The sequence below is a fragment of the Crinia signifera genome, chromosome 6 (genome assembly GCF_055691185.1).
Source record: "Crinia signifera chromosome 6, ASM5569118v1, whole genome shotgun sequence".
NCBI classification, from domain to species: domain Eukaryota; kingdom Metazoa; phylum Chordata; class Amphibia; order Anura; family Myobatrachidae; genus Crinia; species Crinia signifera.
The window spans coordinates 44099663-44115277 of NC_139222.1; the positions used below are offsets into that span (position 1 = coordinate 44099663).

The following is a 15615-nucleotide window of genomic DNA, read 5'->3' on the forward strand; positions in this document are numbered from 1 at the left end:
TTTGAAAGGTGCAAAGTGCTAGAATGAACACTAGCAGAACACTAGGCAAACAAAGAGGGGGCATAGATGTAATAAGAGAAGTGGTGCAGTAAGATAACAGATGCACATATAAGAACATAAGAAAATATATATATATATATATATATATATATATGTGTGTATCAGGCTTGCCTACCCTCCCGGAATTGCCGGGAGGCTCCTGAAAATTGGGCCCCCTTCCTGGCCCCCCTGGAAGGTGGGCAATCCTCTTGCATTGGTCAGGCAGCCCCCGCAATCCTCCCGCATTGGCCAGGCGGCCCCGCACCCCCCCTCCATGCTGCACTAATTACCAGGTTTCGCGGGGTGGGGCTAAAATGATGCGAATCACACAATTTTGCATCATTTTAGCACCTCCCCCAATCCACGGACCCACATATTGTGTTGATTGACTTTCATGTGTGGGGGGGCTTGATTACGTCCGCCTTGCCCCGCCTCCCTGACATACTACTATCGGGTCTCCTCTCCGGGCTTCTCCCTGAGAGGAGTGAAGAAAAGCCGGCAAGTATGATACATATATATATACACCCCCCCCCCCCCCACACACACACACACACACACACATATGCACAGTATCAGATTGCTGTGTTTAATGGACACCATTTTGTGCTGTACATGTAGAAAGAGAAGATGAAGAGATCACTGTGTGCGAAAGACTGGCAGCCTGTAGCAGGAAGGCACATGCAGAACACAAAGGGCAGTCATAGAGACAGCATTCAAAACCTCAGTGATTTCTGAGGGAATTAAAGAAATATTTCTATTTTCTAATCTACTAATCCTTTGCAATCTAATCCGATCTAAAACACTGTGTGAGGGGGACAACTGGGGAGGGGGATAGCGGGGACAGAATCCACTGGCTGTATGATTGTGGGAGAGGGCAGTGTGTGAGTGGAGGGAGCATAGGGCAAAGTGCTACAGAAACAGTCTATAGGAAATGATTCTACAAAACATGAATAAAATCATAAAATGAAGTATGTCATGTAAGAACTACATATGTTATGCTGTTGTTAGCTTTTGTACTTGTGTTTAGAAGGATGGTCCATTTAATCGGAAAAAATATTTATTTAGAATCAGCGTTTAGCAAAATGCTGACATATTACACAGTACCGTAAAGAGGACATCAAAGAATCATATTGTCAGAACAATAAAGGGAACACTAAGGGCCAGGTGTATCAAGCTTCAAGAAGTGATAAAGTGGAGAGTGATAAACCGCCAGCCAATCAGCTCCTAGTTGTCATTTTTCAAACCCAGCCTGTAATATGACAGGTAGGAGCTGATTGGCTGGCGGTTTATCACTCTCCATTTTATCACTCTGCGAAGTTTAATACATCTGGTCCATCCATAAGTATTCGATGTGTGGGAGGAAAATGGAACTCCCACAGGAACCCCACTCATAAACAGGGAGAACATGCGTCTTCTCCACACAGATATTGCAGGACTGGAGCCAGAATGGGACCCATGACATCAGTTTTGGGGCTCTGCCGTGCTAGTCACTGCCTCACCACACTGCCTCTTAAACTCCTTGAATGTTGTAAGAAGTTTTCAGAAAACTGAGACCAAACACAATGATAACACAAATCATAGCTTGCATTCAGTAAAATTGTCAGCACCGATGTTGCGTCTAAAATAGCACCAAATGGTATTTGAAAGCCTGAAGATGCTCAAAGTGGGTGTCTCAGTCCTTGGAAACGCAGATAGTTTCATAAAGTTGCAGGAGCATTACTGGCAAAAAACACACACATGGATGCTACAGCGATGATATTTACAGCCTCAGAATGAGCCCCTAAGGGGGATATTCCGATTGTCGGAAGGTCCTGACAGTGCGAATCCCAGGCCATTTTCGTCCGATTGGACAGTGACTCAAAACAGATCAGACTTTAAAAGAAAGTCAGATCTGACTAAAATGCTGTCATAACGGGCTCGCATAGGGAAGTTCAAGTGAAATCAGACGCAATACATCCCAGGCGCTTAAAAGCACTGACAGCTGCACATCCAAGCATACTTGCCTACCTGACCCTCTCCATGCGGGAGAAAATGCTCTGCTCCTGTAATGTATAATTGCCCTCACCTGTAGTGAAACACCTTTACCTAGCTCCCCACAGGTGCTGGCAATCATACATTACCAGGGAAGTCCAGAAACAGAGCATTTCCTCCCGCATGGAGAGGGTCAGGTAGGCAGGTAGGCAAGTATGCATCCAAGTTACCTTACACGCAGCACGTCTGCCTTCGGACCTGATGCACACGGGAACGCACATCAGATAGGATTGGATGTCAAGCACATGCAATTTGAACCAGTTTTCACCCACTTTCTGGCCCAATCCATCGGAATTTAGTGAAAAGTGGCCAAATCACACAATATGGGCACCTTTACATTTTTTGGGTCATCTCCAGCAGCAACATGTTAACCTGTATCTTTGCTATAGTTAGCAGATGTCCTGCTTCAACCAGAGCTTAGACTGTTTTGGGGGTTATTGCAAAATCCCTAAAACTTCAAATACCCCATTATACAGGGGAATTCAATTCTCACCAATGTGACACTGCACTGTTCTGCTGAGCTGAACCCAAGAGCATACTTGCCTACTTTTATTTTCACCTCTTCGGGAGAAAGCTCCGAGAGGCAACATTGTCAGGGGACAAGGCTGACATCACTTGGCCCCGCCCTATGGCATATAATTCTGTGATTCACAGAGAGGGGGTGGGGCTTAAATGTCCCAAAAGGCCACTATCACATGATTTTAGCCCCGCCCCTTTCAGCGGACCCGCAATTTGCAGTTATGCAATCAACAGGGAAGGAGGGTGTGCAGGCTCTGGCCAGCAACCGAGAGACTTTCTCACCTTCCTGGGGGGGATGTGGAACCGATTTTTGGGAGCCTCCTGGCCATTCCGGGAGGGTAGGCAAGCCTGTCCAAGGGTTATTGTAGGTCAACATCACTGAGTTTCCTATTCACCTCTGTGGGGGTTGAGGTAGAATTGGCAATGTAGTGGCCACAAAGTGCCACCTTTGTAATGTTTCTAATGGCAGAAGTCCCCATAATGCAAGAGATGATAGTGCAGCATCAAGATGGAAAACGGCAAATTCTTTTTTTTTTACTACAGATCAAGGGCAGTATGTACTAAAGGAAAAATGCGGTAAAACCCCCTGTTGTCAGGGTTATCAGCAGCAGTTGGGAAAGGAGGGGGGGGGGGGGGGGGGGGTGAGCCACCGGGGACCAGCTCACCCTCCGCCGGCTGCTTCACAAAGGGCAGCTCTTTGCTATAGAGCTTCCCATTGCTATACTAATTGCATATGTTAGAGCATATGTGATTAGTATTGTTGTGGTAGCTGGTGGAGAGGGCCGGTAACTGGCGGCAGAGTATCGTGCATCCTGCCCCAAGTCAGTTAAGACGACAAAGAATTCTAACATCATTTAAGGCCTTTCTCCTGCAGATCATTGGAATTTATAGTTTTTCTACTCTAGTGATGTGCGGTGAGGTCAATGGCTGGGAAGACAATGGCTAGTACCAGAGCCAGGTTTACACACATATACTATACGAACCTGATGGCTCATGTGGTATTATAGTACAATAAGTACAGCATCAAGATCTCTCACGTGTATAATGTTCTCTATTTCATTCTAATTTCCAGCCAGCCCATAGCAGGTAGCCCACTGCTTCCCATCAGGGGCACTTTAAGGCCCAGATGTATCAAGCTTCAAAAAGTGATAAAAGAGTGATAAACAACCAGCCAATCATTTTTCAATCCCAGCTTTTAACATGACAAGTAGGAGCTGATTGGCTGGCTGTTTATCACTCTCAATTTGATAACTTTTTGAAGCTTGATACATCTAGTCAAAGAGGTGTCGGCCAGTGGGCAGTGGAGTAGACTATGGTATTGTTACAGAGTATATTTCAAATGCACAAGTCTCCGGGAACATGGCGCTCACGCTGCATTCCCGAGGACACATCTATTGCCCATGCGCAAATCACTGGAAAATGGCCATGGCGGTCAATTTCCCTGTGATTTTTGATACTGTGCTGCCGGCACCAGATTAATGGAGAGGTGAGTAGGATGTGTACTCAGGGGCCCTTGTGCATTGCACACTTTGGGATGCAGTTTAAATTACGGCGGTCGGGATCCCGGTGTTCAAAATCCCGACGCCGGAATCCCGAACGCCGAAATCCCGACACTTTCTCCCCCCGTGGGTGTCCACGACACCCTCGGAGGGAGAATAAATTAGTGTGCCGAGCGTAGCGAGGCACCGGGCCCGCTGCGCGGCGAGCGCAGCGAGCCCGCAATGGGTGCGATCCACGTCCCCCCTTGTCGGGATTTCGGCGTTCGGGATTCCGGCGTCGGGATTTTGAACGCCGGGATCCCGACCGCCGGCTTTTCATGCCGAATCCGCACACTTTGCACCCATTATACATACAGTAGTGTTTCCCATCACAGCCATTACAGCGTGCCTTATATCAGTAATACTGTCTCAACATCAGTTTTACTATGACAGAGCTCTCGGAAAAATAGTCAAACGTTGTGGATTCAGCAATTAAGCTCAAAGGTGAATAATAACAATAGTCAAAAATGGACATCAAAAACACAGTACATTATACAAAACATTTAGCATTACAACATTAGGAAAATCACACAGAAAAATAAAAACCAAACAGAACCTAGAAAGCACAATAAGCATGATGCAGGGTTGGTGCAGACATTTTGTGTACCACTTTCACATTTATAAATTCCACCCACACAAGGTACCAGGCAAGGCAGATACCTTGGGCATACTATAGGATTAAATTACACAAAATATGTGGTCAAAACATAATGTGTAAGGGGCACTGCTTACATACCTCCCAACTTTTTGTTTCACAGAATCGGGACACACGCACAACGAGCCCGAAAAGGGGGGTGTGGCCTTGCGCATGACGCGCTCTGAGGCCCCGCTCCAGTTTTTTTTGATGCTCTGCAAAGCTGAATAGACGCTGTGCGCATGCATCTAGTCTCTTCAGACTGGGGGGGGACTACTCCAAACTGCCCCCCCACGCGGGACAATGGGGGCCCTGGGCGGGACACGGGAACATCTCCAAAAACCTGGACGGTCCCACGTTTAGCGGGACAGTTGGGAGGTATGTGCTTATTTGTGGGCATAATGTGTAGTGGGCAGAACTACCGTGTGAGCATAATGTGTAATAGGCACAACTACCATGTGGGCATAATGTGAAAGGGGCATAATGTGTAATGTGCACACACATGGGGGCTGCAAGTGGGGGGGGGGGGGTGACACACTAAACTAGAATAAATAAACTAAATAGGCTAAAGGGGCTGCTGGAGGGGGGACAAACTAAAGGGGGAACTACTGAGTGGCCAGTGTCCAATTACTAAGGGGGAACTACTGAGCAGCCAGGGAACAACTACTCAGGGAGAACTACTGTGGAATAAACGAAGGGGGAACTTCTAAGGGTACTATTCTGTGCACTACTAGGGGGGCTGCTATATGGCATTACTGTGGGGGACAAGGGGCACTCTGAAAAAAATAATATTTTTACTGCAGAGCTGCCCAGTGTCCCGTATAAGTCCAGGGGTGCCCGCATGTGTGCCGTATAATTCCATGGGTGCCCCCATGTGTCCCGTATCAGTCCAGGGGTGCCTGCATGTGTGCCGTATAATTCCATGGGTACCCCCATTCAGGGGCGGGCTGGGCCAGGGTGCCATATGCCCCCCGGGCCAGTACATATATGCGGCACAAGGGCCGCTTGTGCTGCGCATGCCTGACAGCCGGGAAGGATCTTCTGCCTGCCTCCCTGGCTGTTAGTGTCAGGATGCGGCCGCTGCGTGCTCAGCTCACTGCTGTGTGCAGACGCTTAGGAGGGCTCTGTGAGGGGGCGGGGCTTAGCTGGGCTCAGTGAAGGGGGCGGGGCTTCATGGAGCTCCGTGGAGGGGGCGGGGATTATCGGGCTGAGCTGGGGGAGACGCTGACAAAATGGTCACTGGCTAGCTGAGCTGACTGCTGGGTGCAGACTGCAGACAAGCTAGCAGCCTTTGTGCTCACATCTTCCTTCCCTCCCACAGTAGCTACAAGATTTATACAGCTGCTGCAGCCCTGGAAAGAGGGGTCTTTTAGAGGCAAGGGAGCAGCCTGTGGTGTCCTGTTCTTTACGCAAGGGAGCAGCCTGGGGTGTCCTGTTCTTTATGCAAGGGAGCAGCCTGTGGTGTCCTGTTCTTTACGCAAGCGAGCAGCCTGTGGTGTCCTGTTCTTTACGCAAGGGAGCAGCCTGTGGTGTCCTGTTCTTTACACAAGAGAGCAGCCTGTGGTGTCTTGTTCTTTACACAAGGGAGCAGTCTGTGGTGTAATGTTCTTTACGCAATGGAGCAGCCTGTGGTATCCTGTTCTTTACGCAAGGGAGCAGCCTGTGGTGTCCTGATCTTTACGCAAGGGAGCAGCCTGTGGTGTCCTGTTCTTTACACAAGAGAGCAGCCTGTGGTATCTTGTTCTTTACGCAAGGGAGCAGTCTGTGGTGTAATGTTCTTTACTCAATGGAGCAGCCTGTGGTATCCTGTTCTTTACACAAGGGAGCAGCCTGTGGTGTCCTGATCTTTACGCAAGGGAGCAGCCTGTGGTGTCCTGTCTTTACACATGGGAGCAGCCTGTGGTGTCCTGTTCTTTACGCAAGGGAGCAGCCGGTGGTGTCCTGTTCTTTATTTATGCAGGAGAGCAGCTTGTGATGTCTGGAGTTGATATAATCAACTCCAGGCCTAATCTTTTCTTTTATTAATACATATTTTTTAAATGAAAAACCTGCAATGCGCTGTTACTTATGGGCCAGTGCTCTGGTCTTGCCCCCCAGGCTAAAATGTGCCAGCCAGTCCCTGCCCCCATGTGTACCGTATAATTCTATGTGTGCCCCCATGTGTCCTATATCAGTCCAGGGATGCCCGCATGTGTGCCGTATAATTCCATGGGTGCCCCCATGTGTACCGTATAATTCTATGGGTGCCCCCATGTGTCCTATATCAGTCCAGGGGTGCCCGCATGTGTCCCATACCAGTCCAGGGGTGCCCGCATGTGTGCCATATAATTCCAGGGGTGCCCCCATGTGTCCTGTATCAGTCCTGGGGTGCCCGAATGTGTGCCATATAATTCCAGGGGTGCCCCCATGTGTCCCGTAACAGACCAGGGGAGGTGCCCTTTCATTTTTACTGCAAGGGCTGTATAATTCATGGGGTGTTGCTAAGTCTGCTGTATATAACTCCAAGTGTGCTGCTCTTTTTTTTTATTAAAAGAATAAAAGTTTTACTTTTTCTACTGCAGGAGTGTCGCCATTTCTGCCGTATAATTCCATGTGTGCCACCATGTGTGCCGTATCAGTCCAGGGGTGCCGCCATCTGTGCCATATAATTCCATGTTTACTGTATCAGGTCAGGGGTGCCCGCATGTGTGTCGTATAATTCCAGGGGTGCCCCCATGTGTCCCGTATTAGACCAGGGGAGTTGCCCTTTTTTTAATGAAAAGAAAAAATAGTGTTTATTTTTTCTTTTTACTGCAAGGGCTGTAAAATGTACTGTATCAGTCCAGGGGTGATCCAAGTGTGCTGTATAATTCATGGGGTGTTGTTAAGTCTGCCGTATATAATTCCAGGTGTGCTGCTCTTTTATTTTTATTAAAAGAATAAAAGTTTTTCTTTTTCTGCTGCAGGAATGTCGCCATGTCTGCCGTATAATTCCATGTGTGCCGCCATGTGTGCCGTATCAGTCCAGGGGTGCCGCCACCTGTGCCATATAATTCCATGTGTGCTGTATCAGGTCAGGGGTGCCGCCATCTGTGCCGTATAATTCCATGGGTGCTGTATCAGCTCAGGGGTGCCCGCATGTGTGACGCATAATTCCTGGGGTGAGCCAAGTGTGTGTCATATAGTTCATGGGTTGCTGTGAAGTATGCTGTATAAATTTATGGGGTGCTGCTAAGTGTGCCGTATAAGTCCAGTGGTGGGGGGGTACCCACTCCCAAAGTGTCCCTGCCTGAGCTGAACAGTCGAGGAGGTATAATGCTTTGGCCAGAGGAACTTATAAATATAGTCAAATATTATAACCAAGCGCAGGGCACCAATTATAGTCCCAGCTGCCGCTTATAAGGGATACTCAACCCTTGGGATGGACAACAATCAAAGCAAAACAGTGTAAGCGGCGCTTTAAGGACCTTAAAGCGCCGCTTACACTGTTTTGCTTTGAACTTGTAAATAGTTTCCCCCCGGCTGTGGTAATACTCTGCTGGCTGTTTGGGCACAGTGCTAGTTGCCAAAATATGGGGCACCCCTATTTATTTACAGTTTCTTATATAGCGCAGAAAACGGCATTGTGCTTTACAATAGGAAACCGTGATGAAACAAACTAGGTACAGGTTGAGTATCCCTTATCCAAATATCCGTTATCAAAATTATTCAGAAAAGGAATCCAAAGTGATGGTATTCACTGGTCCGGATGGACCCCATCTGGACCAGTGAATACCATCACTTTGGATTCCTTCACCAAGACCACACTCTGCAGTATCTCAAGTTGGGTATAGGTATATACCACAAAAACTGCACCACTCAAAACTAGGAACTTTATTCCAACCCCTCCTCAATCAAGGACATCTGCTGTACAGTATCTGGTAATTATACATCCAATGGTGTCATTTGGGATATAAAGTGTCTCTCTCCAACAAATCTGAGCACCAGCTGGAATCACCCCCCATTTTTTAACTACCTTTTTTAATATATACATGTTTATTACATACATGTTTATTATGTGTTATTTTTTCATGAGAATTCTCATATGAAATATATATTGTATGACATTTTATTGAATGGTTCTTAACCTACTTGTAATAAATTTCCTTTGTTAGAAACCTAACGCTGTATCATACATTTTTTCTTGTTCCAGTACCCCCTAATGCTGTGCCCACCCTTATGAACCTCCCTGCCACTAGCAATACCAGCAATACCTTTTACCAAAGACTTTTACTTTTTAGAACTGTATTCTATTAAAAGAAGCGCCCATCAATCAATTGTGTGTTTTGCATTGTCATATCACTACATACCTGCGTCATCCATATATGTTTTTGAATTTATTTGCATGTACTGTTACACAGAGTAATTAGTAGATTAAAACTGAAATAGGCAGGAGATTATGGTGTGGCTGAGAGATGTTTTATATTGTAGTGAGTGCCAATAGATGATGGTAGACACGACTGATTGGCAATGTTAGACACACCCAATTGGCGGTGTAAAGCCCTGTACACACGGGGAGATATATTGCTCAGTTTCTCCTTTTCATCAGCGACCAGAGATGGTCGCTGATGAAAAAGAAACTGCCGGGGGAGCCGCAGAGGTAATCAGCTGGTCGCAGGAGCATGTTCCTGCGACCAGCGATCACTACAATGGTAAAAATGGGAGCGCGCACCAGGCGATATATCGCCGGTGCACACTCCCATCGTGGGCAATATGGTCGCTTAGCGATCATATTTCCCGCGATATTGTACAAAATCGCCCCCGTGTGTACGCACCAATAGAGATGTCTAATAGGTGGTGTACCCCCTAATAAAATGTGCTGCGCACACCTATGTATATGGTCAGTAGGACCACAAGCATTAGGTCGACAAGTATTGGGTCGGCACCATTAGGTTGACATGCTGAAAGGTTGACATGGGTCTAGGGCGACAGGTTATAAGGTCGACATCAAACAGTGAAAAACCCCATGTTGACCTTTTGACTGTCGACCTTGCCCATGTCGACCTAATGCTTGTGTCGACCTAATGACCTGTCGACCTAGACCCATGTCGATCTTTCAGCATGTCGACCTAATGGTGTTGACCCAATGCTTGTTGACCATCTTTTTGTAGACCTAATGATCCATACCCCTATAAAAAAGTGTACCTACAAATGGGTCCATGTCTTTTTAAGGGGCATAGGGATAAACAACCAGACAATCAGCTCCTAACTGTCATATTTCAGAACCAATATGCAACATGGCAGTTAGGAGCTGATTGGCAGCTGTTTATCACTCTCCATTTTATCACTTTTTGAAGCTTGATACATCTGGCTCTGTCATTAAATCTTTACCACCTGATATTCATAGATAGCAGACTCTTAAGCCCCGTACACACGGGTAGATATATCGCTGAGAGATATATCGCTCGTGATATATCGCTCAGTGTCCCGTTTGCATCAGCGACCAGAGATGGTCGCTGATGAAAAAGAAACTGCCGGGGGGAGCCCAGCAGTGGAAATCTGCTGGTCGCAGGAGCACGTTCCTGCGACCAGTGATCACTACGGGGGAGAAAACGGGAGCGCGCACCCGGCGATATATCGCCGGTGTACACTCCCATCGCGGGCAATATGGTCGCTCAGCGACCATATTGCCCCCGATATTACACAATATCGCCCCCGTGTGTACACAGCCTCAAGTAGCAGAGCTATTTAGCACAAAAGCTGAGGTACTGCAGTTCATAGAACAATCTCTTCAGATCTCTCCGCAACCTCTGGCTCTTCTTTTATGCCTGTCACGCGTGCACAGGAATACTGCTGGGGAACCTAACAGTGGAAACTTTCGCTGCTGCGATCATGTGTCAGCATTCACCAGGATAAATAAATGCTTATTGGTGTAACTGTCCTGCCATTAAATAATTGCTGACTAGCCCATAAAACTTCAGTATCCGGTCCCTGAGTCAACAATGTGTAGGCCGACAGTCACTGGCGACCATTAGTGGCACCTGGAAATGGTTAACTTACCATATGTCGGCATTGACAGACGGTTGACGCAGGCTTAAGGTCAACTTGGGCATGGTCGACGCATTTTGCATAAGGTGACTGTTGACCTAGACATTGTCTATCAATTATACCATAACTGAAAAGTTCTTCCTTATCATGGCAAGATGAAATGATACTTTTAAGGGCCCTGTTGTCTCCAGTGATGAGCAAGCCCTATATTATATTAACTAACTCCAACATGACCCATTTCAGGACAAAATGCGCTATTCCTGGACCTTTTTCTTAATTTACGATAGTAATCACCTGCGCTGAAACACCTTTCTTATCAATTAACTAGTTTAACACAGGTGACAGCAACTGTAAATCAAAGGTGCATACACACGGAAAGATTTGAAGCAAGATGTGGGCTGTCCCGGAAAGATGTTTGTTACTGTACTCAGGTTAAGCGCGTTTGTTCCCTTTCTGCGTTACCTGGCATAAAGGGGCCGCAAGACTAACGTAAATCTAGATATGGATACGCTGTACAGCAAGGTGTATATATACAACCTGCAAATATTTTTCCTGGAATTTGTTAATAAATCCATATGGGATGCTGCTGGCATCAAAATTGTAACCGTTGAGCGTTTAAAAGGTCTTTCTCTTACCTTGTTGCCTCTTAGGCGCTCTCTTAGAAAGCGTAGCGCATTTGTCTCAGGGATAGGGATCCTTTCTTCCCCGGCAGGCACTGTCTCTTCTCTTTCTGTCTGACTTTCTCCACCATTGTCTCCGGATCTGCCCTTGGACTTTGATTTCATGATCTTTTTTCGGGAAACTTTCGCACTTGGACTCTCAGCCCTGGTATCGTTACTCTCGCTACGAGATCGCTGAGTTTCTCTGAGAAAGAAAAACATACTTTGCTGTCTTTCATGCAGAACTGACTCTTGTCTCTCTCTCTCTCCCCGTTTTCATATAACAGAAATCAACAAAGGACATCCAGTCCGCCCCCTACCACACAATTGTGTTCTATCCCGTTCAAGTATTTTATTTCAGAAGATGAAACCTTCCCATGTATTATGTATGCCACGGAGTAATTACCAACTAGTCTGTGACATCCAGTGCTGGAAATTTCAAGAACAATATACATTTACGTAATAGTTGTATTTATACTACAGTAGTAAACATCTGAATCAACAGTTGGCATTATACTTTCAAAAATGATAAATTGATACGGTCTTTCAGTGGAATCCCCAAAGCTTGGTTTTTAAAAAAAATTCTAGCACAACAATGGTAATTAAAAGATCATGTGTCTCTTTAATTATGAACAAGTAACAAGCCTCGGCTTCTAACAAGGAACAGATAAGGAACAATAGCTGTGAAATCGCCCAGACTCTCCTAATCTCCTGTACATTATTGCACTTTAAAAAAAGACCGAAGTGAACTAAACGTATTGACTACAGTATATAAGGTTTTTTCAAAACCACCCTTTTCGGGTTTTGGTTTTGGATCTGTATGTGCACCGGACACTTTTCGGGTTTTGTTTTTTTATCTGTATTTTAAAAAATAAATGAATCATAAAAACAGCAAAAATGTTTTTTTTTGCTCCTACGCTATATTAACCTCAATCACATTCATTTTCACTCATTTCCAGTCTATTCTGAACACTTCACAATATTGTTTTTAGGCCAGTAGGTTGCACCGAGGTAGCTGGATGACTATGCTAAGCGACACAAGTGTGCGGCGGCGCAAACACCTGGCCCATCTAGGAGTGGTACTGCAGCGGCAGACAGGATGGCAGTTTTTTTTTTTTTATAAAAAAGGCCCCAAAGAGCACATACTGTAATGCAAAGATAAGAGGTGCAAGATGTAACTGTTCTTGGGCCCTTATGTTGTATAAATAGGACATGCACACTTTAACAAACCAATCATTTCAGGGACAGGGTCTGCCACACGATTAATCTATCTCTCCTTGCACAAACTGGCTTTACAGAGGCAAGGTATCCTCTGCATCCTCCGATTCCTCACCCCCTTCAGTGTGTAATTCATCCACGCTTGAATCAACCATCCAGAGCCGGCCCTAGCCTAAATGACGCCCTAGGCAAGATTTTGTCTGGTGCCCCCTAGCACCGCCACTAGTTTCGCCTCTGACCCTGCTCCCCTTTCCCAGCACCATCAACCCTCTTCATAGCAGTCTTCATTTTGGTGCTCCTACCCGATATATTTTAAATAGAAACAGTGCACACATTCGGTGTGCGGCCCAAACAGGGTTGTGTTCTATGCTGCACACTAGTGAAACTTTATTCACATTATATCATGCGATGGTGTCCCTTATTCACGTTCATCACACAGTAGTACCACTTTACCTTATATACATTACTCCTCACATTATTCACATTATACCCTTAGAAAAAAATCCTGAGAAAATATTGTATTTTAAGCACCTCCATGGCCACACTGCAACCCAGCACAAAGCAGTGTGTGCTGGGCAGAGGAGAAGAGCTGCTGCTGTCATTTAAGGGGAGAGGGCCCGGGGCCCCCACTTTTCCCTTCCATCAGACTTTGGCCTGGGTAATTTGTACCCTCTACCCCTTTCTCTTGGCACCCCTAATACTACACAGTAATGCCCCTTACACATGACACACATTTTGAATGTCCTTATAACCATAATGCCCCTTACACATTATGCCAACCTTTATTAATGCCCTTCATACACATAATGCCCCTTACACATGTTGCACATTATTAATGCCCTTATACACATGACACCCATAATGCCTATTACACATATGTTGCATATTATTAATGCCCTTATACACGACACACATAATGCCGTTTACACATGTCGCACATTATTAATGCATTTATACATGACACACATAATGCCCCTTATACATATGCCGAACACTATTGCACAACCAACCCACCCGCAGACAGCACTCGCACAGCTGCTAACACTGTGACCTCTGCCTCTGCTTGGATACAGATGTTTCCTCATACATCTTGCCTCAATAGGCCATGCAGCTCCTGGCCAGTTCTGCTAACGTTGGGTGCCTCTTTTGCTGAAAATTCATCTTATTTGCATTGTTATGTGACCAGGACACACAAGGAGCTTCCGATGATTAAAATGATATGTGGCATGAATATATTCTGTGTGCGACTGTGGCTGTACCTGCATACAGAATGCTATGTTACAGTAATTTCCATGAATACACTATTTCATATGCAGATACAGCCTCACTCACACACAGAATATAGGCATGCTGCATATCATTTTAATCAGCAGAAGCTGCTGGTGCCCCTAGGCATCCCAAATGCCCTAGGCAATGGCCTAGTTTGCCTATGCCTAGGGCCGGCTCTGCAACCATCACAGGTCCCTCTGCACTTTCTGGAGGCAATTGCTGTTCTTCCTGGATTCATTTCTAATTCATTGCATTTGCCAGGTTGGCATTAACTTGCTTGCTAGCCTCTGACAACATGGCCCAGTGAGCCGGTCTGTGTCTCTTCTATCAGTTCTTACGCATAGTTGCCGACTTTTACGCTGCCCTCTCCAGGTGAGGGCAGCCAGTCAGCTCACTGAAGTTGGGGGGCGGGGTCATCACCGGGAGGGGAAAGGGCGGTTCGGGGGTAGAGCCACATGCGGGCTGCTCTATTGGGGGCGTGGCTATGGCAAACATGCGATTTTAGCCCCCGCAGTGCAATGTTGGTATTTCAGTCATTGCACTGCAGGGGGCGGGGCTAAAATGATGCGATCATGTCATTTGACCCGCGGACCCCCCGCCGGGTGGGGGTTTGCGGGTGATGGGGGGATATGCTGGAGGGTTGCCCCCCTTTCCGGGGGGGCCGGGAGGGAGACCCGATTTCTGGGACCCTCCCGGCCATTCCGGGAGGGTTGGCAACCCTGTTCTTACGGGCGGCAGAAAACAACTTTCTGAAAAACCAGGCCTCATTTGCTCCTTGGGATTGACTACATACTTTGCAGATACTTTACCACTGCTTCCCTATACTATAACATCATTTAAACATCCTAGAAATTTTGTAATCAAATTAATCCACTTTGAAATAAACAAATGAAGTAAAGCAGTGGAGACAATCCCACACAATGGCCCTTATTCTGGTTGGTGCGGTCAGAGCCGCACACGGGGCTCCGACCGCACAAACCAAGGGCCGCCCACCAGACGGATCGCCACGGCCGTCCGTACACGGACGGCTGGCGATCCGCATTAAAATGGTGGAGGCTACGCCTCCACCATGGTGGGAGCTGCCCCCTGCATTCGATGGTCGTCGACCATCGAAGGCAGGTCCGCACGCCGCGGCAGCTCCCGCAAGCTAAGACCACACGGACAATCGTCCGTGTGGTAGCTTGTATGGGGGCTGAAAGCTGACATCCGGCGACGTCAGCTTTCCGCCCCCATGAGTGGCGTCATGCCCTCATTACCATGCATACGCCCCGCGTTTGCATGGGAACGCCCATGAAACGCGGGGCGTACACATAGGGAAATGAGGGCATGATGCCTCTCACGCCCCTATCCGCCCCCTTTGCGGCGGACGAAATCCGTCTGCGGCGAAGGGGGCTGCACATGCGCAGATTCACCTCTGCGCATGTGCAGTGTTAAAACATCGGCGGTACGGCCGCACGCGGGCCGTACCGCACGAACTTGAATAAGGGCCAATGTTATCTCCCCCGGATTTCCCTATATTTCTTTTTTTCATTCACTTTTTGGTTTTCAAGCTACTAAGTGGATTATATTTAGATTATGTACTGTATCTTCTAGTGGAAAATGCAAATGGAAAAAACGCCTTACAAAAAAAAAGGCTCTAGGATATACGGAACAGCTTGATTTGGCAACTACATATATCAGTGTGTGCCCGAAATCAGGTCAG

General features: G+C 46.9%; 1 protein-coding gene across 1 annotated transcript in view; it reads right to left on the bottom strand.

Moving 5' to 3' along the window:
* Window positions 1-11663, bottom strand: part of LOC146006934 (calcium-binding protein 2-like) — a 43461-nt gene extending 31798 nt beyond the window's left edge. The window contains exon 1 of the mRNA XM_083145369.1: window positions 11403-11663. Within this exon, the coding sequence (XP_083001495.1) occupies window positions 11403-11648 (246 nt within the window). The 5' untranslated portion in view covers window positions 11649-11663. The remainder of the gene's footprint in view (window positions 1-11402) is intronic.
* Window positions 11664-15615: the final 3952 nt, after the last annotated feature.